This window comes from Pseudoliparis swirei, chromosome 21 (genome assembly GCF_029220125.1).
Source record: "Pseudoliparis swirei isolate HS2019 ecotype Mariana Trench chromosome 21, NWPU_hadal_v1, whole genome shotgun sequence".
Lineage (NCBI taxonomy): Eukaryota > Metazoa > Chordata > Actinopteri > Perciformes > Liparidae > Pseudoliparis > Pseudoliparis swirei.
Genome location: NC_079408.1, coordinates 15235475 through 15259966, shown reverse-complemented (window position 1 = coordinate 15259966; position 24492 = coordinate 15235475). Strand labels below are relative to the sequence as shown.

Sequence of the window (24492 nt, the reverse complement as noted above, 5' to 3'; positions counted from 1 at the left end):
AAGTAAAAACCAAGCCACATCGAGCGAGACCGCGGTCAGGCTTTAACCTTCCTTTTTGTATAACAATTTTAGCAACCAAAAAAAAATCAAAAAGGTATTCATGGAGTCTGACGGTGCGGACTAGAAACAAAACTAGGCTACTTATCATAGCCGTATTATGGAACTGCAGCTTCAAAAACAGGTTTTTGAACATATTCATAGCACCAAATAGTCTGAACCATAGAAAATACAAGAAATCAAAACAAACGTTTCATTCAGTCTGCAGAAATGGCCGTAGTCTTTTTCTGAGGGGCCTTTACCCCAATATATAAACCTTTTTTTCTTTTTTTTTGTCTTTGCGTTCTTCCCAAATTATTTTACAGCATTGCATTTCAAGTAGATTAGTATTTTCTTTCCAACTGAACTCTTTATGATTTCCTGTTTTTTTCCACTTTTTTTGTTCTCTTAAGGATTTTTTTTCTTTTGCCTCAAACATACTATCTCTACCACTGCTTGTGTAAGACGATCAGCATTCAACAGAAAATCTCATTTATGATAACTTTTCACACATGGGGGGGATTTAGGGACATTGTGAAGAAAGCTGCACACATCCTCTGCTTCACAGCAGTCATCCCAACACATGTTGCTTTTTTAAATGAAAACTATCAAATTCTGACAAGCCAGCATCTTTCTGAACACAAGATGGAAAGTAGAGGATGCGACCGTCATTTCACACACACAACGGTGCGTTGCACAAGGAGGAGTGAGGCTGGCTGGACGAACACACGTGCACAACCGTTCGGACGCCGCACAACTAGCGGGATCCGAGCTCAAAAAGCAACACAAAAAAAACGCGGGAACAGAACCGACGAGGAAAGAACAAAAGATCGTCCCCGCTAGCTAACGGTGGGACTTGAACGGAGGACCAGTGTACAGAAGAATCAAAATGGAACAAATTCTAAAATGCCTAAAATGCACATCTGCACATTGCATCACTCAAAAGACAGAACAAATATTGTTTGAGTTTTCCTATTTTTCCTCTCGCTTTTTGTTGATCCGATTGTTGATTACACAAGGTTTTAAGTTAGTAAATGAAAACCTGCAGGGTTATGTGTGGGTGTTTTTTAGGGAGGGAGAAACGGAGGGGGGGCTGTCAGAAATTAGCCTACATTAGGTTTTTCCCAGCTCTGAGATGACCCTGAATCTTTGCTGGTCGCGGTCCAGTCGCAACAGGAGAGGTTGGTTTCCTCCCTGTGACAGACGTCCTCTGCAGAACGGGAGTATTCAAATGTTGCTGCTCCCTGGAGAGAGAAGTCAGGCACAAGTTAAGACACGGAAACACGGAACACTCCACGCTGCATCCGACTTCAGACTGACCATCCCCATGTTATGGTCACAGAACCTCCATAGCTCACATACTCGGGTGGCCAGAGGTCGACAGGTCTGTCTGTTGGATGTTTATGGGATGCTTTGGAGCTTCTTTAGAGCGATTGCATGCGGTCCTTAAGTTTTGTTTCCAGCGTGTTGATGCAGGCCTGGCACGCAAGTTACGTGCTACAAGCGCGTAGACGCCGGCTGAAATGCCATAAACCATCTTGTAATCAACTTTAAACTCGTATCTCGTCTTCGTGGGCGTACTCAAGTGCCCGTATACGATGCCTGTCAAGGAAGAGGTCCAGTACTAAATGCGTACATCATACAACCCCCAGTTAACACATTCAAACGATCATTTTAACACCTCGTCAATATTTATCCAATACATCGGCATCTTCTGTGAGATTTCTATGTAATGCCAGCAACACGGGACAAAGAAGCATTTTAATGTGCTGTTCTCACAGAGCACTGTGACACCGACTGACATCTGTGGAGAGGAGTGGATCTATTGTGGGAGGAAGTGCCCGAGATGGATGACCTCTGTCCAGCCTGCAACAACCTCCATATTCAATTACACATGCAGTTTCCAATGAGAGGGAAATAAGTGGCAACGGCAGCTCCCCGTCGCTCTGCAGGTGAATACGACCGTAAACAATGTAAATACTAACGTCTCACTTTCAGACGAGTTTCTAGCCACTACAGATGTGTGCAGTACATCCCGAGTTCAAGAGGTCGTATGTTGCCTACTGACCTCGACTCTTGAGAACAAGTTTGCAAATAAGCTACGCGACTGGTTTAAGGCAAGTATGCAAAGTGTGTTGTTGGAGGCGGGTTTACCTGCACACTGAGATCCAGGGAAGAGGGGGGAACACAGCGTGTTCTGCCACCAGCACTCGTCTTGCTGGTTGCCAGTTCCTCCCTGTCCACTTATATTTAACAGAGGGAACTAAACGAGACAAAAAGGAGAAGCGGCTCGTGAGTTTCAGGTGAACCGTTGTCAGACATCGCAGGGGGAACCTTTTTACAGCTGATGACAGATTATGAAACACTGTGTGGTTAGGCCAGCACTTTTGTTAAAAAGGTCTCACAGAAAGTTTAAGAATCTTATGAGATAATTCGTAGAGAGCCTCACCTCTGGCACATCTCCAGCAAAGTCGTAAGCCATCCCGTACTTGGGGAACTGCTCTGCTGGTGCAGATAAACAGGACTGCTTTCCTCCTGAAGATTCCTCCTTCTGGACCTTGCCGACAGAAACCTCCGTCGGTCCACCTGCAGTTGATGCAGCCGCTGCTGCCGTTTTGCAGTCTAAGCAAATCTCTTGCTCAGCGATTGGCAGGAGGGTACCGGAGCCCTCCTGTGAATCCAGAGAGGTCTGGGCACTCTTCTCCATGCCAGACTTCTTTAATCTGGGTAAGAATTTACCAGATTCCAGTTCTGACTTCCCGTAATAAGGGCCCTCGCATTCGGCATCCTCCTCCAGAGGTTTGAGATCGGCCTGAGGATCGTCGAAGACGTCCAACGGCGCCTCGTCGGGGAAACTCGTCTCGTCTTTGTCCGTCTCGGCCTCTGAATCGCTCACGCCGCCGGGAGTTAACTCGGAGGCCGAAATGGGTCGGAAATGAGTCCTGGGGGAAATGCGAATGGCCCTGTACTGCGTCCGGTTGATGCCGTATAATCGTGGGTGGAAGGCTTCGTTCTCAGAGTCCGAGCAAAGAATAGATTTGGGCTTGAAGCCCGGACTGAACGAAGCCATGTCCTCCGGCTCAAAAGAACACTCGACATGCAGGACTTGAGAGAAGGGATTGTTCAGGTTGAAGGAGGAGAACGGGTAGTCTAAACCGTGCTCCTTACTTTGCAAGCTTCCGTAAGATCCAAGCAAATCTTCATGGAAGATGAAAGAAAATCCCTTATTCAATCCATCTCCGCCTCCTCTGATGGCCTGGTCGCTCTGCCCGAAGGACACGAGAGGCCTCCACAGGGGCCTGTGCCCGGGAGCAAAGCAGCTGCCGGTGTTCATGAACACATCTGTGCCAGTGATGGTGAGCATATCAGCCGCAGCAGCACACTGGAGCAGGCTGTCGTGGGAGTCACTTGGCGGCACCACAGCCCAACTCTTATCACCGCTCAGAGTCTTCAGCTCGCCGTAGACCCCGCCGAGGATGAACGATGTACTCTCCTTGTCAGAGTTCAGGTCCCAGGGCTTGGACGGAGTCATGTAATCCCCAGCACCGTCCACCTTGGAGAGTTTGCTTTTGGCCAAGTCTCGTTCCTTCTTGCCTTCCCAAAGGTGATACTCGGACCGCTGCACCGCTTTCTTCTGAGGCCCCTGAGTCGGCACTTCTTTGGCCTGCTCTTCCAGACCGCTGCAGCAGTAACCGCCCGACTCGTCTGAGAACAGCCCGTCGCTCAGTTGTTCTGCACCCGGCTTTGACATCACAGATTTGTCCTCCCCTATCGCCGTCCAGATGTCCTTTATGATCCCTGAGCTGTAGTCGTCACCGTGTTGTTCTGCGTTGTCCGAAAACATGCCAGTGACGTACTGTTTACTCTCAACCTTCTCCAACGCGATGCCACAAACGGACTCCAATTTAGATTTTTTGGTGAGGGTCTTGATGGACGTTGTGCTGACACTGACCTCCTCACACTTATGGCCAGAGTTTTCTTGCAAAAAATCCAAGATTTCCTCCTCCAGATATGTACCAGAGAGAGGAGGGATGATACAACCGATCTCCTCGTTGCCAATTTGAGCGGCTTCCTCCGCCGGGACGTTTCCTTGCTCGTTGTCCGACCGAGTCTCCTCCGAATGCGACCACGGACTGCAAGTCCGCGTTGAAAGGTTAGAACAGTGTTCAGTTTCGTCAAAGGCACTATTTTTGGTCCATATTAGCAAGCGAGACCGTTTATTAGAATGCGGGTCGAGACAGCTACTAGAATCTGTGTTGTTTTCGTGTCCGACGGCGAGCGAGTCGCGGGGGAAAGGGAAAGTAGGGCTGTCGTACTGCAGCTCGAAAAGAGAGAAGCAGGACGAGTTCAAACCGGACGGTTCACTGGTGGCTTCGGAGATGGCCGGCTCCTCCAGATTCCCAGACAGTTTGCTCAGGGTGAACGAAACACTATCGAGGAGTGGGGAGAGTCTGATGGGGGAGTCTCCCACGAAGCTCTCTCCTTCTAGATCTTCTGACGTAGATGGCGAGTAACATCCCCACACTTGAGCCATGCTTTCAAGATCCGCCATTAAGAATCCAAAGGATCCCGGAGCTTCCAGCGAGTCCGCCCGTATTGCACTTTTCCCTTGCTGCTCAAGGCCGTCTAACACTAAACAACATGCTGCCTCTACGTCTCCTTGCTCTTTGCTTTTTTGTCGAATCATGCTTAAGATCCGACTCTCTTGTATAGAGTCTGAGGCACTAGTATCCAATATGGATTGATAAATGTCAACTTCATAGAAGTGAGTGAATTCAGACAGATGCTTGTCATCTAAATCTCGACTATCCTCTGGCTGAGGGCAGCTCGATGTCCCGGGGAGTTCAACAGTTTCCTCTTCTGCGTCGCCGGGCCCTTCCACAAAGTGCCCGTCCACGAACGAGCCTGCCGTCAGGTATGCCCTCTGGCAGCTCTCGTTGGCAATGCAGATTCCCTGGATCCTCTCCGGCAGCCTCTCCGTGTCGGTTGACAAAGCAAAGCCATCGGGAGAGTCCACCTTGTTTCGATATTTTGTTTCCAGCTTGCTTTGTCTGCTGCTGAAAGGTACAAAATACTCTGTGATGGGCTCGGTGTACCAAAGTGGCTCCTCCATGTATTCTTTCTCGTTCCTGGCCTCGGCTCCGGACTCTTTGGCCTCCTTGCAGCCCGGGTCTTTACGAATCTCCTTCAGAGGTCTCTTCCCCTTTTTGTAAAGCTGTGGTTGTTTGGCAGAGCCTCCGGCGACGCTGCTACCGCTCCCTCCCGGGACTCTTCGCTCCTCCTTGTCGACCACCTTCACCTGCCCGCCGTTGCGTGTTCTCTTGTTCTTCGCAGCCTCCCTGGATTTGTGCCTGATTCTAACCGCTTTGCTTCTGGATGACTTCAAGTCGCCCTGGTTCCCGCTTGAGCTCGAGCCCGCCTCGCTAGAGCCAGAAGACCAGGATCTGTGTCGGCTTTTCCCCTCAGATCGGTGTCTCGTCTGTCTCTTCGAGTGGACGGTAGCCTTCTCCTCCGCCGCTGCACCACCACCACCACGGCATCTGTTTTCCTTCTCTTCCTTGCTTCGCCGCTGCTGACCTCTTTCGTTGTTCACAGTCGTGATGGCGCCACAGGCTTCGAGGTTTCCCTCCTTCGCGGTCTCACCTTCACTGTTGCAATCTTTTGGGGAGGAGGTGTCTGTGCTGGTCTGTGGGGCTGCGGAGGACGATGAACTCGAGTATGTGCAGGCCTTTGCCTTGTTCCACACCGTCATGATCTCTTGGAGACAAACAGGTTTCTCTGACAAAGGAGGAAAGGCTTCATAATACCTGCAGACGGAGAGACGACGTGATTGAACCGCAGCAGACTTCAAACGGCAGACACACTTTATAAATACACATTCACAGCTACACAATATCCATGTTGTTGCTTACATTTCCACCTGGTCCTTTGAAGAGGGGGACTCGGCTCGCTCGGGAGACGGAGAGCCATCAGATTTATTTTGTATCTGTTTTTCCTCTGTAAAAAAGCATCGCACATATTATTAGAGCAATTATTATTCCCTTTTCTTTTCCAATCCAACATATTTTAAATGTGACGATAAAGGGTATGAGCCAAACCTTTCTGTTTGTTTTGGATGTCCTTTAGTTTAGAGCAAAGCTCTTCAACCAGGCTCTCAATTCCAGAGTTCTGCACACGTGAGAAAGAAAAGAAACAGATTTTTGAGAACTTGAACTTATTATGAACAGCTGATATCAATCTCATGACATGATATTCTCATATACTTGAGAACGTGACTCATAGTAATGCTCGTTCAGTCCCGATACTGACAGCAAAACCTGGGTTTTGAGTACGAGCCGTACGGAGTACCGATCTGAAAGTGAGTGGGATCTTTCTTTTATTTGCGAGGCAACATTAGGGTTTACTTCAATATTGCATTTGCAACCAATATAAATTAGATGTACATTTAAAGAATTGTTATTTATTATTAAAATAATAAAAAGAGGGTGGGTGGAAAACAAAGTCTCCAAAAACTAAAAAGCAACTTGGGTCAATGTTTTTTGAAGTAAACTTTGGAGGAACCGTGGATTGAAGTCAGTTTTGTCATTAAAGGTCAAACCCACACGACCTCCTGAGCCACAGCAGCACGCTGGTTAATATCACGCTACTGGTACTATATTATAGTTATATATTGTAATGATCAGTTGACATGACAAAAACATGTTCACAGATTTTTAGGAGACACCAATTACAATATAAAATACAAGCCATGGCCCAAATACAAAAGATTTTTTTTTCTTACTCCAAAACAACACGAGTAACAAGATCCATCGCCTAAGGAAAGAATGCAGTTTCCCAATCGCTACATTGACCCCTAATGTGACCCAGAAGAAAGAACGAAAGGTACAAAGTCAAGCCAGCTGACTTGTGAGAGCTAAGGCATGCCCGCCATGACAGGGCTATATTTAGCTATGGTGCAACAATGCTTTAAAAAAGAAAAACAAGAAGAAAAAGAAAAAAAGGGGCTTAGCAACAGTACAAGTGATTGCCTCAATATGTTTTGAAACAATTAAAGTTTACTACATATCCTGTTTAGGTTAATTCCCACTGACATTGAGCAGGATGATGAAAAACAAACACGAGCTCAGATCAAGCAGCGCTGTCGGAGCCAATCACATCCGGAACACAGCTGCTCCTCATGACCGGCCGCCTCACTTCAGCTCACTTGTTCCCTGTTCACTAATTATATTCCTTACCATATCACCACATGAAAAGTTAAGCAAAGTTTTCTCCGGCCCCGGGTTTCCTCTTGCATCATTGTGCCAGCGCCGGTCAGCTGACGGCCGACTGCGCCGCTCACTGCTGCAATTCTGTGCAGCGTGTGCTGGTTAAAAAATAGACTGCAGATACCAGTCCCCAGAGCTCAACACTGCTCCTTTTGCCCTGCAGACCCCCCCCCCCCCCCCTCCAGCGTAATGTTATGTCACTCAACTAAATCACACCTCCCGTACTACAGCTAGGCCACGGACAAACATGTGAGTGAATCTCTCTGGAGATTTTCATGTCACACAATAGGTTATTGAGTGCATGCAATATAAGTGAGGATGGCATTAGTTTTATGTAGAAAAAAAACTCTTGAAATACTGACATTATTTTAATCTTTCTAATGAAGGCTGACTGAAGGTATGGCCAGTAAGGAAAATGAGGTGGCGATGCAATGAAGATCTTCCCTTGTTCAATGCTTCAGCATCGCACATCGGCATGGCTTCATTCTGTGTCTATTCACCGTGATTTATGTAATTCATATCTGCACCATAACAAACCCGACTGCAAAATGTTCCTCACAAGTCTCTGTACTCGGAATGCTTTTTATTCTACACTTTCATATCGGATGAGTCAGGTCAAACTGCTGCTGCTTCAACGCGTGAGTCATGTTAGACTACAGAACGAGTCGGGCGGAGAGGGAATGGTGCTTACTTCATCAGATGCAGAGCGGAGGCATTGCACGGCAGCTTGCTTCTTCATTTCCTCGAGACTCAGGTCGGTCCCTCCTTTCTTCTTGCTCTTGCCCCATTTCTTGCCAGTTCCCTTCTCCCAGCCCAGGAAGATGTCGTTTTCCTTTTGCACAAACCGTGAAAAGTCAGTCGCAGAAGACCAATGAGTGTTTAACAGTGAAAAAAAACAGTTTCAAAAAGTATAAATAGATTTTTAAAAATTAGAAATTATCAGAATTTGTATACATACCACGACCACACAAACACGGCAAACCTGCATAGAGCCCTTTTCACACACTGTGTGGTCGTTATTCTGCTTCACCGTTCTGTATAAAAAGGTACGAACATGCCGTGGGGGAGGATAGAGTGGCTCCACTATCAAGTCGGCGGCGAACCACACACACACACACACGCACACGCACACGCACACGACTCCAGCGCCGTCGTGTTACATTTCGCAGCATCTTTTGCTCCCAGAATGCGGAAATGACATCTAAAAATCACACCGGGGTGACGTTGCTGCTTGGTTCAGTGTAAAAAGAGCAACGCCGTCGTAATTACATATCTTCTTCACATCTTTGTGGTGAACTCTTTGTGAAACGGGCTCATGTCAGTTTAGCCATTAGTGCCGCGATGTGAAAGAAAAGCTCCATTGTTAACCTCTCCTGGCAAATTGATGTCTTCCTCTAAAGAGGCCATGATATTGACAGACAAACTCCCCCTCTATAAAAGCCCACTGCCCACTCATTTGACAACGCAAACAATGACACGCACTAATCTTCTAAACTTTTTGACTAGACTAGGAGCTTCTACTTAAAGGTTGAGAGAGCCCACCTGGTCCTGCAGGTCATAGTCGTAGCTGTCATGCAGGAGAAGGCTGAGGACGTAGCGGGTGTAAATCATGGCATCAATCCCGCACTTCTCAAGCTCCTGGCCAAGCCAGCTTTGCACTGGGCCCAGCGACTGGAACAGGGACATCTCCGAGGCAGGCCGGGGGCCCACGGGGGGGTAGGGGCAAGAGAGGGTTTCAGGAGGAGCGGGACCGTCTGAATCGGTGCTCACTGGACGCATGGGACCTCAGGTGTTGGCCATTCTCAGGTGACGCAGCATTGCGATGGGTAGGGTGGACGGAGGAGAAGGGTACAGCGAGAGGACGAGGCAGAAGCGTGGGTAGAAGGGGCAGTCACTCCAGCAGGACCCACTGAAGGGGTTCTACATGGGGAGGCATGTAGGATGTTTGTATTATTGCTTTGAGCAAAGAAAAGGTGATTTTATTCGTCAGGCATGGCTCGTGCTGCTGATGGATCTCAGCTGCTGAGCAAAACACGGAACGTGTTTGCGTCTCAGTCGGAAGGGTCCATGTTGGGGCTTCGTCTTACTTCACCGGCACAACCTGGAACGGAGCAAATAAGCATCAGTTACACTGCGGTATTTTCAATGCTCAATGCAAGATGTCGTCAAAGACCTTACACACAACCTCAATACAGCCAGAATCAAGGCGTCTTCATATAAAGAAATGCATAAAGGAATTATTAAAATTATATTTTCCCATGATTTAAAAACAGTGAGTGAACCAGTTAGAGACATGTCAATACAGATCCCACTACAACATATGCATCGTTTTCCTCCTCCCAAAAAGATGTAGCTTGGCTGTTCATAGCCTTAAGTTAAGGGGCTCCTGAGAAAGCACGAGCTCCAGTGGCGGTGCGTCCATAGAGGGCGCTAGGGTGCCGCCCCTCTTAAAATTTTGAGATGAAAAATATATATATTAGGGCTGTCAGCGTTTACGCGTTAATCTATGCGATTAATTTGGCCGCGTTAACGCACTAAAATATTTTAACGCAATTAACGCAAATTTATTATTATTTTTTTTTAAACCGCGGCAGTACGGTTTGACACTGTTTCCGTTTTTAAAACAATTATTTCTCCGCGAAAATAAGGAGCAGAAATCAGTTTAACTCGTGGATGAATCAGTCGGGTTTCCTCCTGCTCCTCCTTCCTCCCGTCTCCCCCTCTGATACACAGAGGAACGGAGGGGCGACGTGTCGGGTGACGCGGCGCGGAAAGAACTCGTCACACGAAACCTTCACCATGATTTGTCAATCCGTTTCGGTAAAAACAACCAATGAACACTCAGTAAATCACAAAGGACCTCCCACCTCACAGGTAAGGCTCTATAGCAGCCTGTCAGTCAGAGAACCAGAGGACACGGCGCGAGGACAATGAGGCTCATTTCAGAGCTGAGATTGTTCTGGAATGTTTGATGTATAACACGGGGGGGTGTGTCACATGCAAAAGACTTTAAACGGTGAATTTTATTTATTTTGTAAAATGTATAAAATGAGCCCAGCCTCCAGAGGGTGAACGTGACATATTTGAATGTCAGTCAGTTACCAAGGCCACTGGTTCTGCTGTGTTCAGTGTTAAAGATGACAGGACCAATGGGGTTTCAATATACTTCTTTTTTTTACTAATCTGATGTTTCACTGAAGAAACAATTTATCATCCACGATATTAAATACCTCGCTGGCACTTTATAGGTAGGAGCCTCTTTGAAAACACAGCTCTGTGTGAAGTTTTGTCTTTAAAAAGAAGGAAGCAACTTTTTAGCGCGATTAATCGCGATTAATTAATCGCAATTTCAAAATGTGCGATTAATTAGTTAATTTTTTTTAATCGATTGACAGCCCTAATATATATATATATATATGTATACATCCTGTCAAAAAACATTATATACCAAATCATTTAAATAGTAAATATACCGTGTTGACGCGCTAAATGTGTGTGGGAGACCGTCAGCCTGTCAACAACCACTTAAATTAATGTGAAAAAATTAGGGCTGGGCACGTTAACGCGTTAATCTTGCGTTAACGCATCAATGAATTAACGCCGACAATTATTTTATCGCGCGTTAACGCAGGTTTTATTATTTATTTTCTTATTGTAAAAGTGTGTTGCTCACAGGCTTTTATTTTGTAAAAGTCTGCTACTGATTGCTGCGGAGCCGGAAAAGAAAGTCATTCGCGGTTTAACAAACATGGAGAATCTCAACAAATGACGGCAGGTATGAGACACACGTCACACGGAGAATACACGAGCTGTATGGAAAGGAGAGGACTGCAAAGCGACAGCTTCACAATGTGCACCCTGTTGCTCTCACTGGGGACGACTGGACATCGGGTGACCAGACATCCTCTTTTCCCCGGACATGTCCTGCTTTTGAGACCTAAAAAATGCGTCCGGCAGGGATTCCAAAAACGTCCGGGATTTTGCTTCGTCGGATATTTGTGTTTCTCTGGGTTTTCATAAACTAGTATTTACCCCTTACAAGTTTTGGAAATGGTATCTCCCAGTATAGAGAACAGTCATTGGTCGACCGATCTCAGGGTTGCCAGATACACGATAATTATCCTCCAAATACAACCATTTTGAGCCTTTGGTACGATACTTCACCATCTCCAATCTGGCAACACTGAGCACCTTGCCCCTCCACTAGTCAATTGTTGTGTACACTACTACCAGCGCCGCCGCTCCCATAGCGCACTACGAGCTGTGCGTAGGGCACCAAGTCCTGAGGAGGCTCCACAAAATAGGCAACAAAAAAATCCTCATAGTTATAATAATTATAATGCCGATATTATTTCAGTCTAGAAATAAGAGATGTTTAATCTCAGCACCCCCCCCCCCCCCCCCCAGACGAAGTGTCCTCTTTTTCACAAACTCAAATCTGGTCACCCTACTGGACATCACTCTGTAACCACAATGACCTCGGAGTTACTGAGCATTATATTGATGAGAAGTGGGCGCTGCATTCACACGCCCTGACTGATGAACACAGAGGAGACACATGATGCTGAAACGTGCGCGGGACACTTTACTGAAGTTGCACAGCAGTGGAATGTGTCACATAAAGTCACCACACTGAGCAGATAGAGCACCAGAGATGATCGCTGCTGCCAGACGACTGCCTTTGATCATGTCCCTGCTTCAGTCTCCAGCATTCTGTCACAGTGTCTCTGCATAACAGTGCATTTGACAATGTCCTGACAGATTTTATGGCACTTTAGTTCATATGGCAGAACATTTAAAATAAGTGTCAAGTTCTAGGAATTGACAAACTGCACTGAAAGTGTTTTCTGGTGTCTCACTCTAACAGGGACAACACATGTTATGGCACTTTCATTCATATGGCAGAACATTTAAAATAGAAGTGCGCTATACACTACTTTTGAATTAATTATTGGATTTTGCGTATACAAATGAGATTAATCGTGATTAATCAGGGAAATCATGCGATTAATCGCGATTAAAATTTTTAATCGTTGCCCAGCCCTAGAAAAAATATAATATATCGCCACTCATCATCACGGAGAGAAGCCCCTCCCCATTTTCGGGGCTCCGGCCCAACGTGTGTGTACGGCAGCGAGCAAACATTTCACAGTCGTTTCGGCAAGGACGGCTTCTCATTGGCGGATGAAACGTGAATCTTGGGGCGCAAAAATGTGAGCCCTGGCCAATGACATAGTTTTATTATTTCACGTGACTGGACTATTCGGCAGATCAGAGACCGGTATCGTTCCCTCAGCCAGAGAGCTCCACGGAGCTACGGGAGCAGGTAGCTAACGGAGCTGGTTAGCTGGAGGCTCAGTGAGTAATGCGCTGTTTAGTTTCCCCTGTCTGTTGTTCCAAAGGGACTGAAACTCTCTGGACTACAACGGGGTGAGGGATCTAAAGAGCTTCAGACAAGTGGAAAGCACGAATCTTGCCACAGTTATCTAGCTAAGAGCATGAAGCTAACTAGCTAACAGCATGAAGCTAACCCTGTTTGCAGAGCAGAGCAGCAGAAGGAGACCGAACTGGCATCGAAAACACAACGAAGAAGTTCTGAAAAACAGACGCATTCCCTCCAGAATAATGGAAACAGGCTCGTCACAGATATGATTGACTTTAACCAGCGTTATTGAGAAGTTTGACCACTTTAAAGAGAGGAGGCGACTTGTCTTTACAGTAGTGGGTCTACTCTGTCAAACACCCAATGTAACATGTGCTGCATCTCTTTCTGACTCTATTCTGCTCTGAACCTCTTTCATGTGAGGGTGAAACTCTTTTATTCTGTAAACCTCTGAAACCCAACCCAATGTTTCTTAAAGCTGCTCTGAACCTCTCAAGCCCAAAGTTACAGTGTGTTGATAGTTGTTATTGGACAGTGTTGAGCATGCTGTTTTCTTGAAATAAAGCTTTGTTTTTTACAATATTCTACTCAAACCCTCTTTTCTTCTCATTGTTGAGTGCTATTTAAACCGCGTCGCCCAACTGCGCCCCCAAAAAAATTTTCACCAGCCGCCACTGACGAGCTCCAGACACAATCTGGACCGCAGTCACAATCATGATCACCCATTATGGTGGTAGGCCTTTATTAAATCAAGTCACGGGTTAACGAGCGTTAGTGAAGTTTAAATGTGAAATGGCCCTCCTGTTAGGGACACGCAATGTAACACAAGACAGTGAGAGAGCAAGGGGTCATTTGAAACACCTGGATGACAGCAAGGCTTTATAAAAACTCCTACATCAGGACGCACCACTTATCCGCTTCCTTAAAATCACCAACAAAAGTGAGCAATAAAACCGAATACGTCCTGGATTAGTACCCATGACAATAAAAGAAGCCGCAAGCTGCAGCAGTTGGGTATAACAGTGGCCACGACCAGCAGGGGGACACTTGCTGTCAAGTGCATGTGTTCCGTTGGGCAGCAGAGGATGAGGAGTCGACGTGAAGAGCAAATGGAGGCTGCGCCAATCCGATTGGCCGAGCCGGTCGTCACTCATCAGCTAGATATGAAAGATTAACCAGAGAGGCGTCAAATGGGCAATAGTTTAGTCGCATGCAACCGCACTGTTTCCGCAGGGATAACGCAAAGCCTTCAGTAGAATAATGCTGTCAGTTCAATAAATACAGATGGACGGCAGCTTAAAAGGTTCGCTGGTTTTCTCCCTGCTCGCTAAATATGGCTGACCAGCTTCTACAGCCCAGCTGTTCCTCGTACGCACACTCGCCCCGGCAGCTAACGCTAGCACCCGACTGCACCGTCCGCATACAAACTTTAGCACACAACCAACTATTTAATGCAACTTATACGACACCGGGAAGGACCGAAATAATGCACTTATGTGTTGCGTTAACTGGAGATTCTCCCGCCGGCGCATGGGGGAGATGCGTGCCTTCGTTGTGGATTACTGACGAGCGACCACAGAGCAGCCAGGCTTCATGGTTAAGAGAAAGTCACGTTATTGGTGTTATCGGTGTGGAGATTGACCGCAGAGTGGGCGATAAGGTGGCGGCTGTCGTGTCAACTAGTTCGCGTTGTTCTAACTCGGGTTTAACCTGGGTTAGCCGGCGTCACTTTGCACTCAAACTGCAAGGTTAGCTGCACCACCGACCTTTAACGTGAGCTAATGCGCTAGCTTAAGTTAGCCAAGTTAGTGAGAGCCTGCTGCCATTGGACAGTTTATTATCATTACGGGCAAAGTTAACGGTACTTAACGGGCATGAATTGGGTTAGACGTGATCAGTTACGTTATTAATGGTGTGCTAATCACGATGCCGTTTATAAACAGCTTGGACGGTGCTCCGTTATATAGTTATCGTTAGCTAGCAGACAGCAACACGTTTAACGTGAGGCCAAGTCTCAACTTTTAATGTCGGAACCGGAGCTAAAGTCAGGACAATATTTCTGTCGGCGTCCCGATTTATATGAAACATGAACGCTAGCTAGCGTTAGCTCTCACGCAGGCTTGTTGTTGTGACCGAGGGGAGGAGGAGCGGCAGGCTAACGTTGCCGGAGCACTGTCAGACGTTTGCCTTCAAAATGTAGCTCCGCCATATCGTCACACAGAGAAAGAGTGACTGCACACTAAACGGGAGGAACCGCCACCGCAGAGCGGCCGTAAACACGTTGCCTTACCTGCCGAGGGCTGAAGTAACGAAGAGCGGCGAAAGGGGAGCGGCGGCTATTTCTCTCCCGCTGCCGTTCCGAGCTCGAGCTCTGGAATCCGCTGCGGTAGCATCGCGTATCATGGACGCCGACAGAAATGGCGCTGTTTTTCACATCCAGCGCTTCCTCAACGGCGTCGAGGAAACCGGCGACATTTCGGCTCCAGCTAGCGGAAGGTCATTCGTCGATGACACTTAATACCCAGAACCACAATGTCCGCTTACGAAAATCCTGTTTCATTGAGAGAAGGGGCTCGCGAGTGCGCCGCGTTCGTATCTAGGCAACAAGGCAAACCTCCGCCGTCCTCTTCGTAGAGGCTTGATTCCTCCGCTAGGGCATTGCATCAGAAGCCCAACTAGTCCTCAGCATTTATACTAAACTGAAGAAAAATGACATAGGAGGTTGAACTCGGCTATGGAAATGTAATAAGTGAATAAAGCATCGCTCGACAGACGAACAAAAATAATATCGTCTCCTAAAAATATATAAATAAATATCATGTCTCCAAATTACACATTACAATATAGTTACAGTTCATGAAAATAGTTCTTTATATTAGTGTCGTTATTATTTACTCGACAATGTATTAATGAAGGCATTTTCATATAATGTAAACAATGCTTTAAAACAACAGAGTACATATGTATGTTATCATAATTAACACAATGTATACATTAAGCCACAGCAGAAATAACACTTATGTGCAATTTTGCCAATTGAATACAGCTTTGAGTTTTCAATCTATTGCAGAAACTCAACCAGAATTAATTGACCTTTAAAAAAGTAATTTTTGACAAGGATGGCTGCTTTGTCAAAGGTGGCATTTCCCCACCTTCCCTCTGTTGGAAATTGTACTTTCCAAGGTATTGCTTTTTACTTACAACATAATTTACTACCACCAGGGCCTTCTTTTCTTTATTATGATCTACTGTTTGGTTAAAGCAAAGATATGGTATTATTATAACAATAAAAAAGCCTCTCTCGCTCTTAAAGCCTCTTAGTTGCCACTAACCACGAACAGTGTATGTATGTTGGGGCCAGATGCTCTTTAGCCGGAGCATCTGGCCCTGATCAAAGGTCCATAGTGTGGCACACTTCATGTGCCCTTTGGCGCCTGGGGTTGTGACCTCTGGGACGAGATGACTTGAGCCAATAAGGCCTATTGACTAGCTGTACACTCCTGCCAATACACATACACACACACACACACACATATATACACTCCCATGCTTCATTAACATATGTAATTACCTTTAAGTGTAAGTGAGGTGAGTAGAGAGAGCAAAAGAGGTTGAGTCTGTGTGTGTGTGTGCAAAACTACTCTCAGAGCCAGTCAACAAACTAATTATGAGTTCTGCTTTTGATCTTTATCGAAAACCAGAGCCGAGCAGCCAAAGGCCAAGCAAAAATTGACTGCAGCGCCGAGGCCCCATCAAAAAGGAAGTTTTGCTGGTTTTCAACCCCATTCTGCCGCTGTTACATCTCAACCAAACCTCAGTTAGATGCAACAACTCAACATTGGCAGATAAACATCTAAATCTGGTTGCCCTATGCGCTGACAGCTTTCTCATTTACCAGCTTTAACTGAAAGTCAATGTGGAGCAGATGGCACAGTTAAAAGATGTCCCATAATCCTCTTCCAGGAAGAGGGTTAGGGGGAGGGGGGGCGGGGTGATTTCAATCAAAGATTGCGAATGTTTCCCACGCAGCTTTATTGTTGCTTTCCAACTCAACAGAGTTCACAGAGCCGTCTGAGGTGAACCTGGTTACAAGGCGGGTCATCGAGGTGACTCCTTTATTCGTCACGAGCTAGATACATAGACTGTCCACGCAAACCTGTTCACATTGTCTCAGGTTTCTGTTTTCCCTCGAGGCCAATTAACATATATATATATATAGAGAGAGAGATCAAAAGCAACCTGTTCTGGTGGAGAAAAACTCAACAGCAATGTCTCCTTCCAGAAATCATGATGGGTTTCTCATGATGATCCACAGTCCTGGCTGTGAGCAGTTTCACGTGGAGGAACTATTTTCTGTCTACCGAACCGAACCACACCCAGTCACCGTACCGCCGCGTGGAAACGAGCGCGTGTGTTGGCAACCTTACGTTAGCGACCTCACGTTAGCTCAACCCGAAAAGGCCCATTTGTATTAATTCAGATATGAATACAAATGAATACCGTGTTCGTCCACATGATGACCCAACTCACTCATCCTCACCTGACAGTCACATGTCAGGAGTCATCGGAGGGGCTGATGCAATACGTGTGGCCAAACAGTAAACAACTGTTCCTTTGACACGCTTCTTGAGCAACTAATCCTGATAGATCTTATTGAATTGAAAGACTTATCTTAGAAGTGATCAATCACAGCTTGAGACAATAATCAAAGAGACCAATAAGGATATTTGTGGAGGAATCATCTCCTGCCCCAAGCAAAGCCCCAAGACTTTGGTTCCTCTTTCTTGTCTCCAGAGTTGTTTACCCCGTCTGGACTCTGTCTGCAGGCCTGATTACAGACATGCACTTGTACATGCTCACACCCAGACTGATGTAACAGGGACTCGCCTGAGGGATGTTTTGTTTCCTGTGTTTCAGGCCAGTATACCATACCTCCCCTCAGGCCATTCAGAAACGTAAACACACTATATGTATGTATTTCATCTGTAGTCCCCTCTTCTTTATATGACTTGCATCCTGCAGAGATACTTTTGCAATTCTTCGCTCCTTCGCCACCAGACTCTGTGGTGGAGGAACACACTGCGTGACTTCGGTCTCCGTGTTGCACGTGACCCCCATCAACAGGATCTCTTTCACTCATGCTTTTAAGAAATCACCCCTCGGTGACACGGTGACCCAGCAGAACAGTTTGTTCCACCGGCAGCCGCCGCCTGACGGATACCGCGCTCACTGCCGACACTCGGGTCAACTTCAGTGGTCAACAATCACCATTCGAAATAAACTTGTTGGCACGTGATCTAATGAGGCTTCTCCTGTCCTACAACGTCTTGATTGGTGGTGCACCATCATATCTTGGTGGCGTTCCATCATATCTTAAGGAGCTCTTAATACCACATTGCCCCACGAGAGAGCTGCGCTCACTGAATGCGGGGCTACTTGTAGTTTCTAGAGTCTTAAAATGTAACACCCTGTTCTGTGTGTCTCCCTAGTGTCTCTTGATTGCTCATTGCCTACACCTGCTGCCCTCAGCCTCCCTGATTGCTCATGCGCTACACCTGTGGCTTTTACATTACATTACATGTCATTTAGCTGACGCTTTGATCCAAAGCAACTTACAATCCTGTTACATTCATACACCATAGACGCAGCTACATGGAGCAATTCAGGGTTAAGCGTCTTGCTCAAGGACACATCGACTAGGGCGGGGATTGAACCTCCAACCCCCTGATTGAAAGACGGACCTGCTACCCACTGACCCATAAGCGCTTCCCCCCTTATCGATACTCCCGTTCGTTCCCCTGCCAGACTGTTGTCATTGGTACCTGTTGGTTAGTCCTGTCGGTCCTTCCTGTTGTTAGTCTCTTGTGTGACTTTACCTTCTACCTTTAGTTCCATGTTTGACTTTTTTTCCTCAGTAAAGAGAGTATTTTTTGTTTCACCTTTACCTCGACTCCTGCTTGTTTCCTCTGCACCTGAGCGTTTGCCCCACCACACCTGGGACATAAAAAGTAGGATGGGAGCCAGAGCCTTCAGTTATCAAGCTCGTCTTTTATTAAACCAGCTTCCACTTTCATTCTGAGAGGCAGACACAGTCACCTCATGTAGAGTAGACTGAAGACTTTCCTCTTGATAGTCTTATAGTTAGAGCTGAATCAGGTTCACCTGGTCCAGACCTAGAGATTCTGCTATAGGCTTATAGGCTGCTGGGGGACGTTTAGGATACACTGAGCACCTCTCTCCTCTTCTCTCTACTTATGGATGCATTTTCACCTCTTCATCGCACATTACTAACTCTACTTCCTCCCCGGAGTCCTTGTGACGTCACGTCTCAGAGGGTCCATTGGGACCTGCCTGGCTGGGTCTGAAGCTGGTCCTGACTCCTTGCCCCTTCTCTCTGCCTCCTGCTTCAAAGGCCGACTTCATTGGTCCAGCCTCTTTGGCGATGCCTCCTGCATGGATATTGGGCAATACCAAATAAACTCAATTGAGTTGAATTGATCAATTGTTAACTGATGTCGATAGGGGTCAGTCAGCCTGGCGTTTTGGGTCGTTGGCCTCGCACTACATTCACAAAGCAGCACCCCATCAGGACCAACAGCAGACATGACACAACCCAGGTCAAACACATGTTTAATGTCATCATGTGATGAGGCGTTAATTGACTAAAGGTGAAAGGGCTTTTGCTTGTTTTAGTAACGAACCTGGAGGTTGAAACAAGATTTTCAACAACCGATCGACCGATTTGCTCCAAACCTTCATGCAATGAAAAAAAGGCGCATTGGTAACATTAAAGAATTTCTCGGGGTCAAATCTGCTGAATTCTGACATGGCGGTGACGTCCGAGATACTGTCGCTCTGGCGGTGTGTAAACGTGTCTGTGCCAAAGAACCTTTCTCGGGCTGCTGCCGATAAAGAAGGACAAAGTCTCCCTGTCATGTGTTTCACTGTGTGTGTGTGTGTGTGTGTGTGTGTGTGTGTGTGTGTGTGTGTGTGTGTGTGTGTGTGTGTGTGTGTGTGTGTGTGTGTGAAGAGGGGAAGGAGACATAGAGCAGGCCTGTTTGCATCGGGCCGGTACACAAACCGGCTTATTTTACTTACGTCACACAGGCTGTAAAAGTGTGTAAATGTGGATGACATCACGTGGCCACAGTCGACACACAGAGAGCCTGTTATCAGCACGGCACATGCACGCCTCTGTTGACCTGTCTGCAGTAACGCATACTTACTGAGAGGGGTTCTGACGGGTTTACAAAGGGCGCCCGGTCCGATACTTGTGTTTCCTGTCTGCCTCTCTCTCTTTGATCAGAGCCTGAAAGAGTTTGAGGGAATTTAAAGGAACAGAAACCAACATCGGAGATGGATTCACCCGACTAACATCTGCTGTCTGCATGTGCAAAGGTTTCACATCTTCTTTGTGACTCTGCCGTCATTTAGACTCGGATGAATTTGCTCTTTTTTTTATGTTTAAAAGTTCGATTTAAAAATAATCTAACTTAAAATTTCAGCTTTTGTTGTGTTATATGAATATGGGTATGTGTTATATGAATATGTGTATGTGTTATATGAATATGGGTATGTGTTATATGAATATGTGTATGTGTTATATGAATATGAGTATGTGTTATATGAATATGTGTATGTGTTATATGAATATGTGTATGTGTTATATGAGTATGTGTTATATGAATATGAGTATGTGTTATATGTGTATGTGTTATATGAATATGAGTATGTGTTATATGAATATGAGTATGTGTTATATGAATATGAGTATGTGTTATATGAATATGTGTATGTGTTATATGAATATGAGTATGTGTTATATGAATATGTGTATGTGTTATATGAATATGAGTATGTGTTATATGAATATGAGTATGTGTTATATGAATATGTGTATGTGTTATATGAATATGAGTATGTGTTATATGAATATGAGTATGTGTTATATGAATATGTGTATGTGTTATATGAATATGAGTATGTGTTATATGAATATGAGTATGTGTTATATGAATATGTGTATGTGTTATATGAATATGAGTATGTGTTATATGAATATGAGTATGTGTTATATGAATATGAGTATGTGTTATATGAATATGTGTATGTGTTATATGAATATGAGTATGTGTTATATGAATATGGGTATGTGTTATATGAATTATATGAATATGGGTATGTGTTATATGTGTATGTGTTATATGAATATGAGTATGTGTTATATGAATATGAGTATGTGTTATATGAATATGTGTATGTGTTATATGAATATGAGTATGTGTTATATGAGTATGTGTTATATGAATATGTGTATGTGTTATATGAATATGAGTATGTGTTATATGAATATGAGTATGTGTTATATGAATATGTGTATGTGTTATATGAATATGTGTATGTGTTATATGAATATGGGTGTTATATGAATATGGGTATGTGTTATATGAATTATATGAATATGGGTATGTGTTATATGAATATGTGTATGTGTTATATGTGTATGTGTTATATGAATATGAGTATGTGTTATATGAATATGGGTATGTGTTATATGAATATGGGAATGTGTTATATGAATATGTGTATGTGTTATATGAATATGAGTATGTGTTATATGAATATGGGAATGTGTTATATGAATATGTTTATGTGTTATATGAATATGAGTATGTGTTATATGAATATGTGTATGTGTTATATGAATATGAGTATGTGTTATATGAATATGAGTATGTGTTATATGAATATGTGTATGTGTTATATGAATTATATGAATATGGGTATGTGTTATATGAATATGGGTATGTGTTATATGAATATGGGTATGTGTTATATGCAAGTGGATTTAAAAGGTGAATAATTTTTTTTATTGTAAAATCGAGAAAATGACCCCAGACCCCAGAGGGTTAAACTTCGTCTTCGTCATTTGAAGGGAATAATAAAAGCAAAGGATTTTATGGGGTCAGATCAGTCTCAATAATTACAAATGCACACAGAGAGATTCACAAATATATTCGATTTACAAACCCACACATGAGGTGTTTGAAAATGATGGCGACATCTGATTGGCTGCAGATAGGTCTCAAAAACACACAAACAAATGTGTAGCGATCCACAAACAAATGCATAAAAATGGAGAATTATATGTAAGATTTTTCTTTTACATATATATAAATCGTAATTTATTCATGTGTGCATTGAAATGTATTTGTGAGTCTCTCTGTGTGCATTTGCAATTATAGAGACGGATCTGACCCCGTAGGACTTATTGTTCTCCCACGTTCCTGCACGAGGACCACCATGCACCACAAGCCTGCTCGTCCTCTTTGTAGGTCAAAGGTCACGTCGCTGACGTTATTCTGTCCGATATGAATTTGGGCTGTTTTGCGTCGTCACAATTAAACTTTGGAGCCTTTAAGAGCTTCTCTTTCCTGTTTCTGAAGACAGCATTGTGAATCTTATTGGGATCTGTGTGGCGGTGCTGCGTTCAAAGGCCACACTGTACATTGACTCATCAGATACTGTTCGCCAGAGACAGAAATGGCCTCTGGGACACTCAGCTGAAAGGAATGCTTGGAATGCGAGGCGCTGCTGTAGAAGCCCTGACACCTGGTTTACGAGCTGGTCCACAAACCTCCACTTCACACACAACAGGCCTTTCTTGGGAGACAGGTTTTTAGGAAATAGGTAACGACGTACTCATGGACCCAGCCTTTGTTTGTCAAATGATCCTCACGCGTTCTCCTCGTTTTGCAATGCAAAATGAGTGCTTACATTCCTCCAGTCATGCATAATCACAGACTGACTCAGCAACTATTTCTGGTATGTTTAATGGCTTCTTTAACCACCTGGGAGCAGCAGAAACAAGCTTTTAAAATGTATTGAATGTGTTTGCTCAAAGTTCTCAGCTCTATGTTCACTCAACTCTATGTTTCCTCAGCTATATGTTCCCTCAGCTCTATGTTCCCTCAGCTCTATATTCACTCAACCCTATGTTCCCTCAGCTCTATGTTCACTCAGCTCTATGTTCCCTCAGCTCTATGTTCACTCAGCTCTATGTTCCCTCAGCTCTATGTTCCCTCAGCTCTATATTCACTCAACCCTATGTTCCCTCAGCTCTATGTTCACTCAGCTCTATGTTCCCTCAGCTCTATGTTCACTCAGCTCTATGTTCCCTCAGCTCTATGTTCACTCAGCTCTATGTTCCCTCAGCTCTATGTTCACTCAGCTCTATGTTCACTCAGCTCTATGTTCCCTCAGCTCTATGTTCCCTCAGCTCTATGTTCACTCAGCTCTATGTTCACTCAGCTCTATATTCCCTCAGCTCTATGTTCCCTCAGCTCTATGTCCCCAAAGTCCTATATTTACTCAGCTCTATGTTCCCTCAGCTCTATGTCCCCAAAGTCCTATATTTACTCAGCTCTATGTTACCTCAGCTCTATGTTCCCTCAGCTCTATGTTCCCTCAGCTCTATGTCCCCAAAGTCCTATATTTACTCAGCTCTATGTTACCTCAGCTCTATATTCCCTCAGCTCTATGTTCCCTCAGCTCTATGTCCCCAAAGTCCTATATTTACTCAGCTCTATGTTACCTCAGCTCTATATTCCCTCAGCTCTATGTTCCCTCAGCTCTATGTCCCCAAAGTCCTATATTTACTCAGCTCTATGTTCCCTCCGCTATAGAGCGTATTCACGTGACGTCAGAATCTCAATCGCGCCATCTTGGGTTCCACTTATTAAATGTCAGAAGAAGTTGACCTGGCTATCGTGTCCTCTGTTTGATTATGCGAGAGCCCAGCAACCTCGTGTCCTTCTGCATTACCAAAGAAAGATTTCAGCGGTTGGAATTGAATATTTGCAACGCTTTTTTACCTTATTTTACTCGCTCAACACTTTGTGGTTAATTCGCTAGTTACCCCTAGTTACCAGCACATAGCCCGGTCACATTCCTGTCAAACAGTTTTCATTTCCGCTATCGACCATGGGACATTAACAACTATTTCTGCGTTATACTTGTTGTGGAAATACCACAAATGTCGGAACATCAAGCGCCCCGTGTCTGGGTTCATATATGATCCGTAGTCGCACAGCTCCGCCTCCAGGACGAGTGTCTGATGAAGCGCTTCCAGCTCCTTCAGGACCAGCAGTGACTGTTTGGCCGTGCTGAGTGCTGTTCCCATGGAGCCAGTGTTTTATTTTACCTTGAAATGAATCACAGAGTAAAGGCAGACATCGCCCGACGGAGTTGCCATGTTCATGGCTTCCTCCCAAGTTTCCATCCACAGTTCCTTTTGCGCAAGTGAAAGACATTGATTTTCGCTCGGCGAAAAAGCAAAAAGAGATTATTGACGAGTGTCAATGGAAACGTGCCCACAACCCGATGTAGCAACAGAAACACATGAGAACAGTCCTAACGCTCATACGCCGAGTGAAGCCGAAGTAGATGCATGACAAGTTGAAGTAATAGCCTGTCTTGTTGAGCTGATAAACCCATATTCTGAATCATTAGTCCCACATCCAACAATGAGGCACAGAACCATAATCACAAGGCACACCGTTTTGAACTGAAATCGTGTCTCCTTCAGGATATAATGGTCATTTCTAAGGGAAGAGCGGCATACAAACAAGCAAAACAATGCTGTGGTGGGACCCCAACATGGCCGCCAGAGTTTGTTGTGGTCACGTGAGTGAATACGCTCTATATGTTCGCTCAACTTTATGTTCACTCAGCTCTGTTACCTCAGCTCTATGTTCACTCAGCTCTATGTTCCCTAAGTCCTATATTTACTCAGCTCTATGTTCCCTC

General features: G+C 45.1%; 1 protein-coding gene across 2 annotated transcripts; it reads right to left on the bottom strand.

Annotated features, from left to right (window-relative positions):
- Window positions 1-1125: 1125 nt before the first annotated feature.
- kiaa0232 (KIAA0232 ortholog) lies at window positions 1126-15448 on the bottom strand. 2 transcript variants are annotated; one of them, XM_056442484.1, is made up of 8 exons: window positions 14975-15448; window positions 8844-9402; window positions 7993-8133; window positions 6135-6204; window positions 5949-6033; window positions 2486-5843; window positions 2191-2299; window positions 1126-1280 (listed from the first exon to the last, which is right to left on the bottom strand). In XM_056442484.1, exons 2-8 carry the CDS (start codon window positions 9078-9080, stop codon window positions 1264-1266), a joined length of 4017 nt encoding a protein of 1338 aa, XP_056298459.1. In that variant the 5' UTR covers window positions 9081-9402; window positions 14975-15448; the 3' UTR covers window positions 1126-1263. The 2 variants fall into 2 exon arrangements, with proteins under 2 accessions (XP_056298459.1, XP_056298460.1); XM_056442485.1 differs by lacking the exons at window positions 8844-9402; window positions 14975-15448 and adding an exon at window positions 8260-8837.
- Window positions 15449-24492: the final 9044 nt, after the last annotated feature.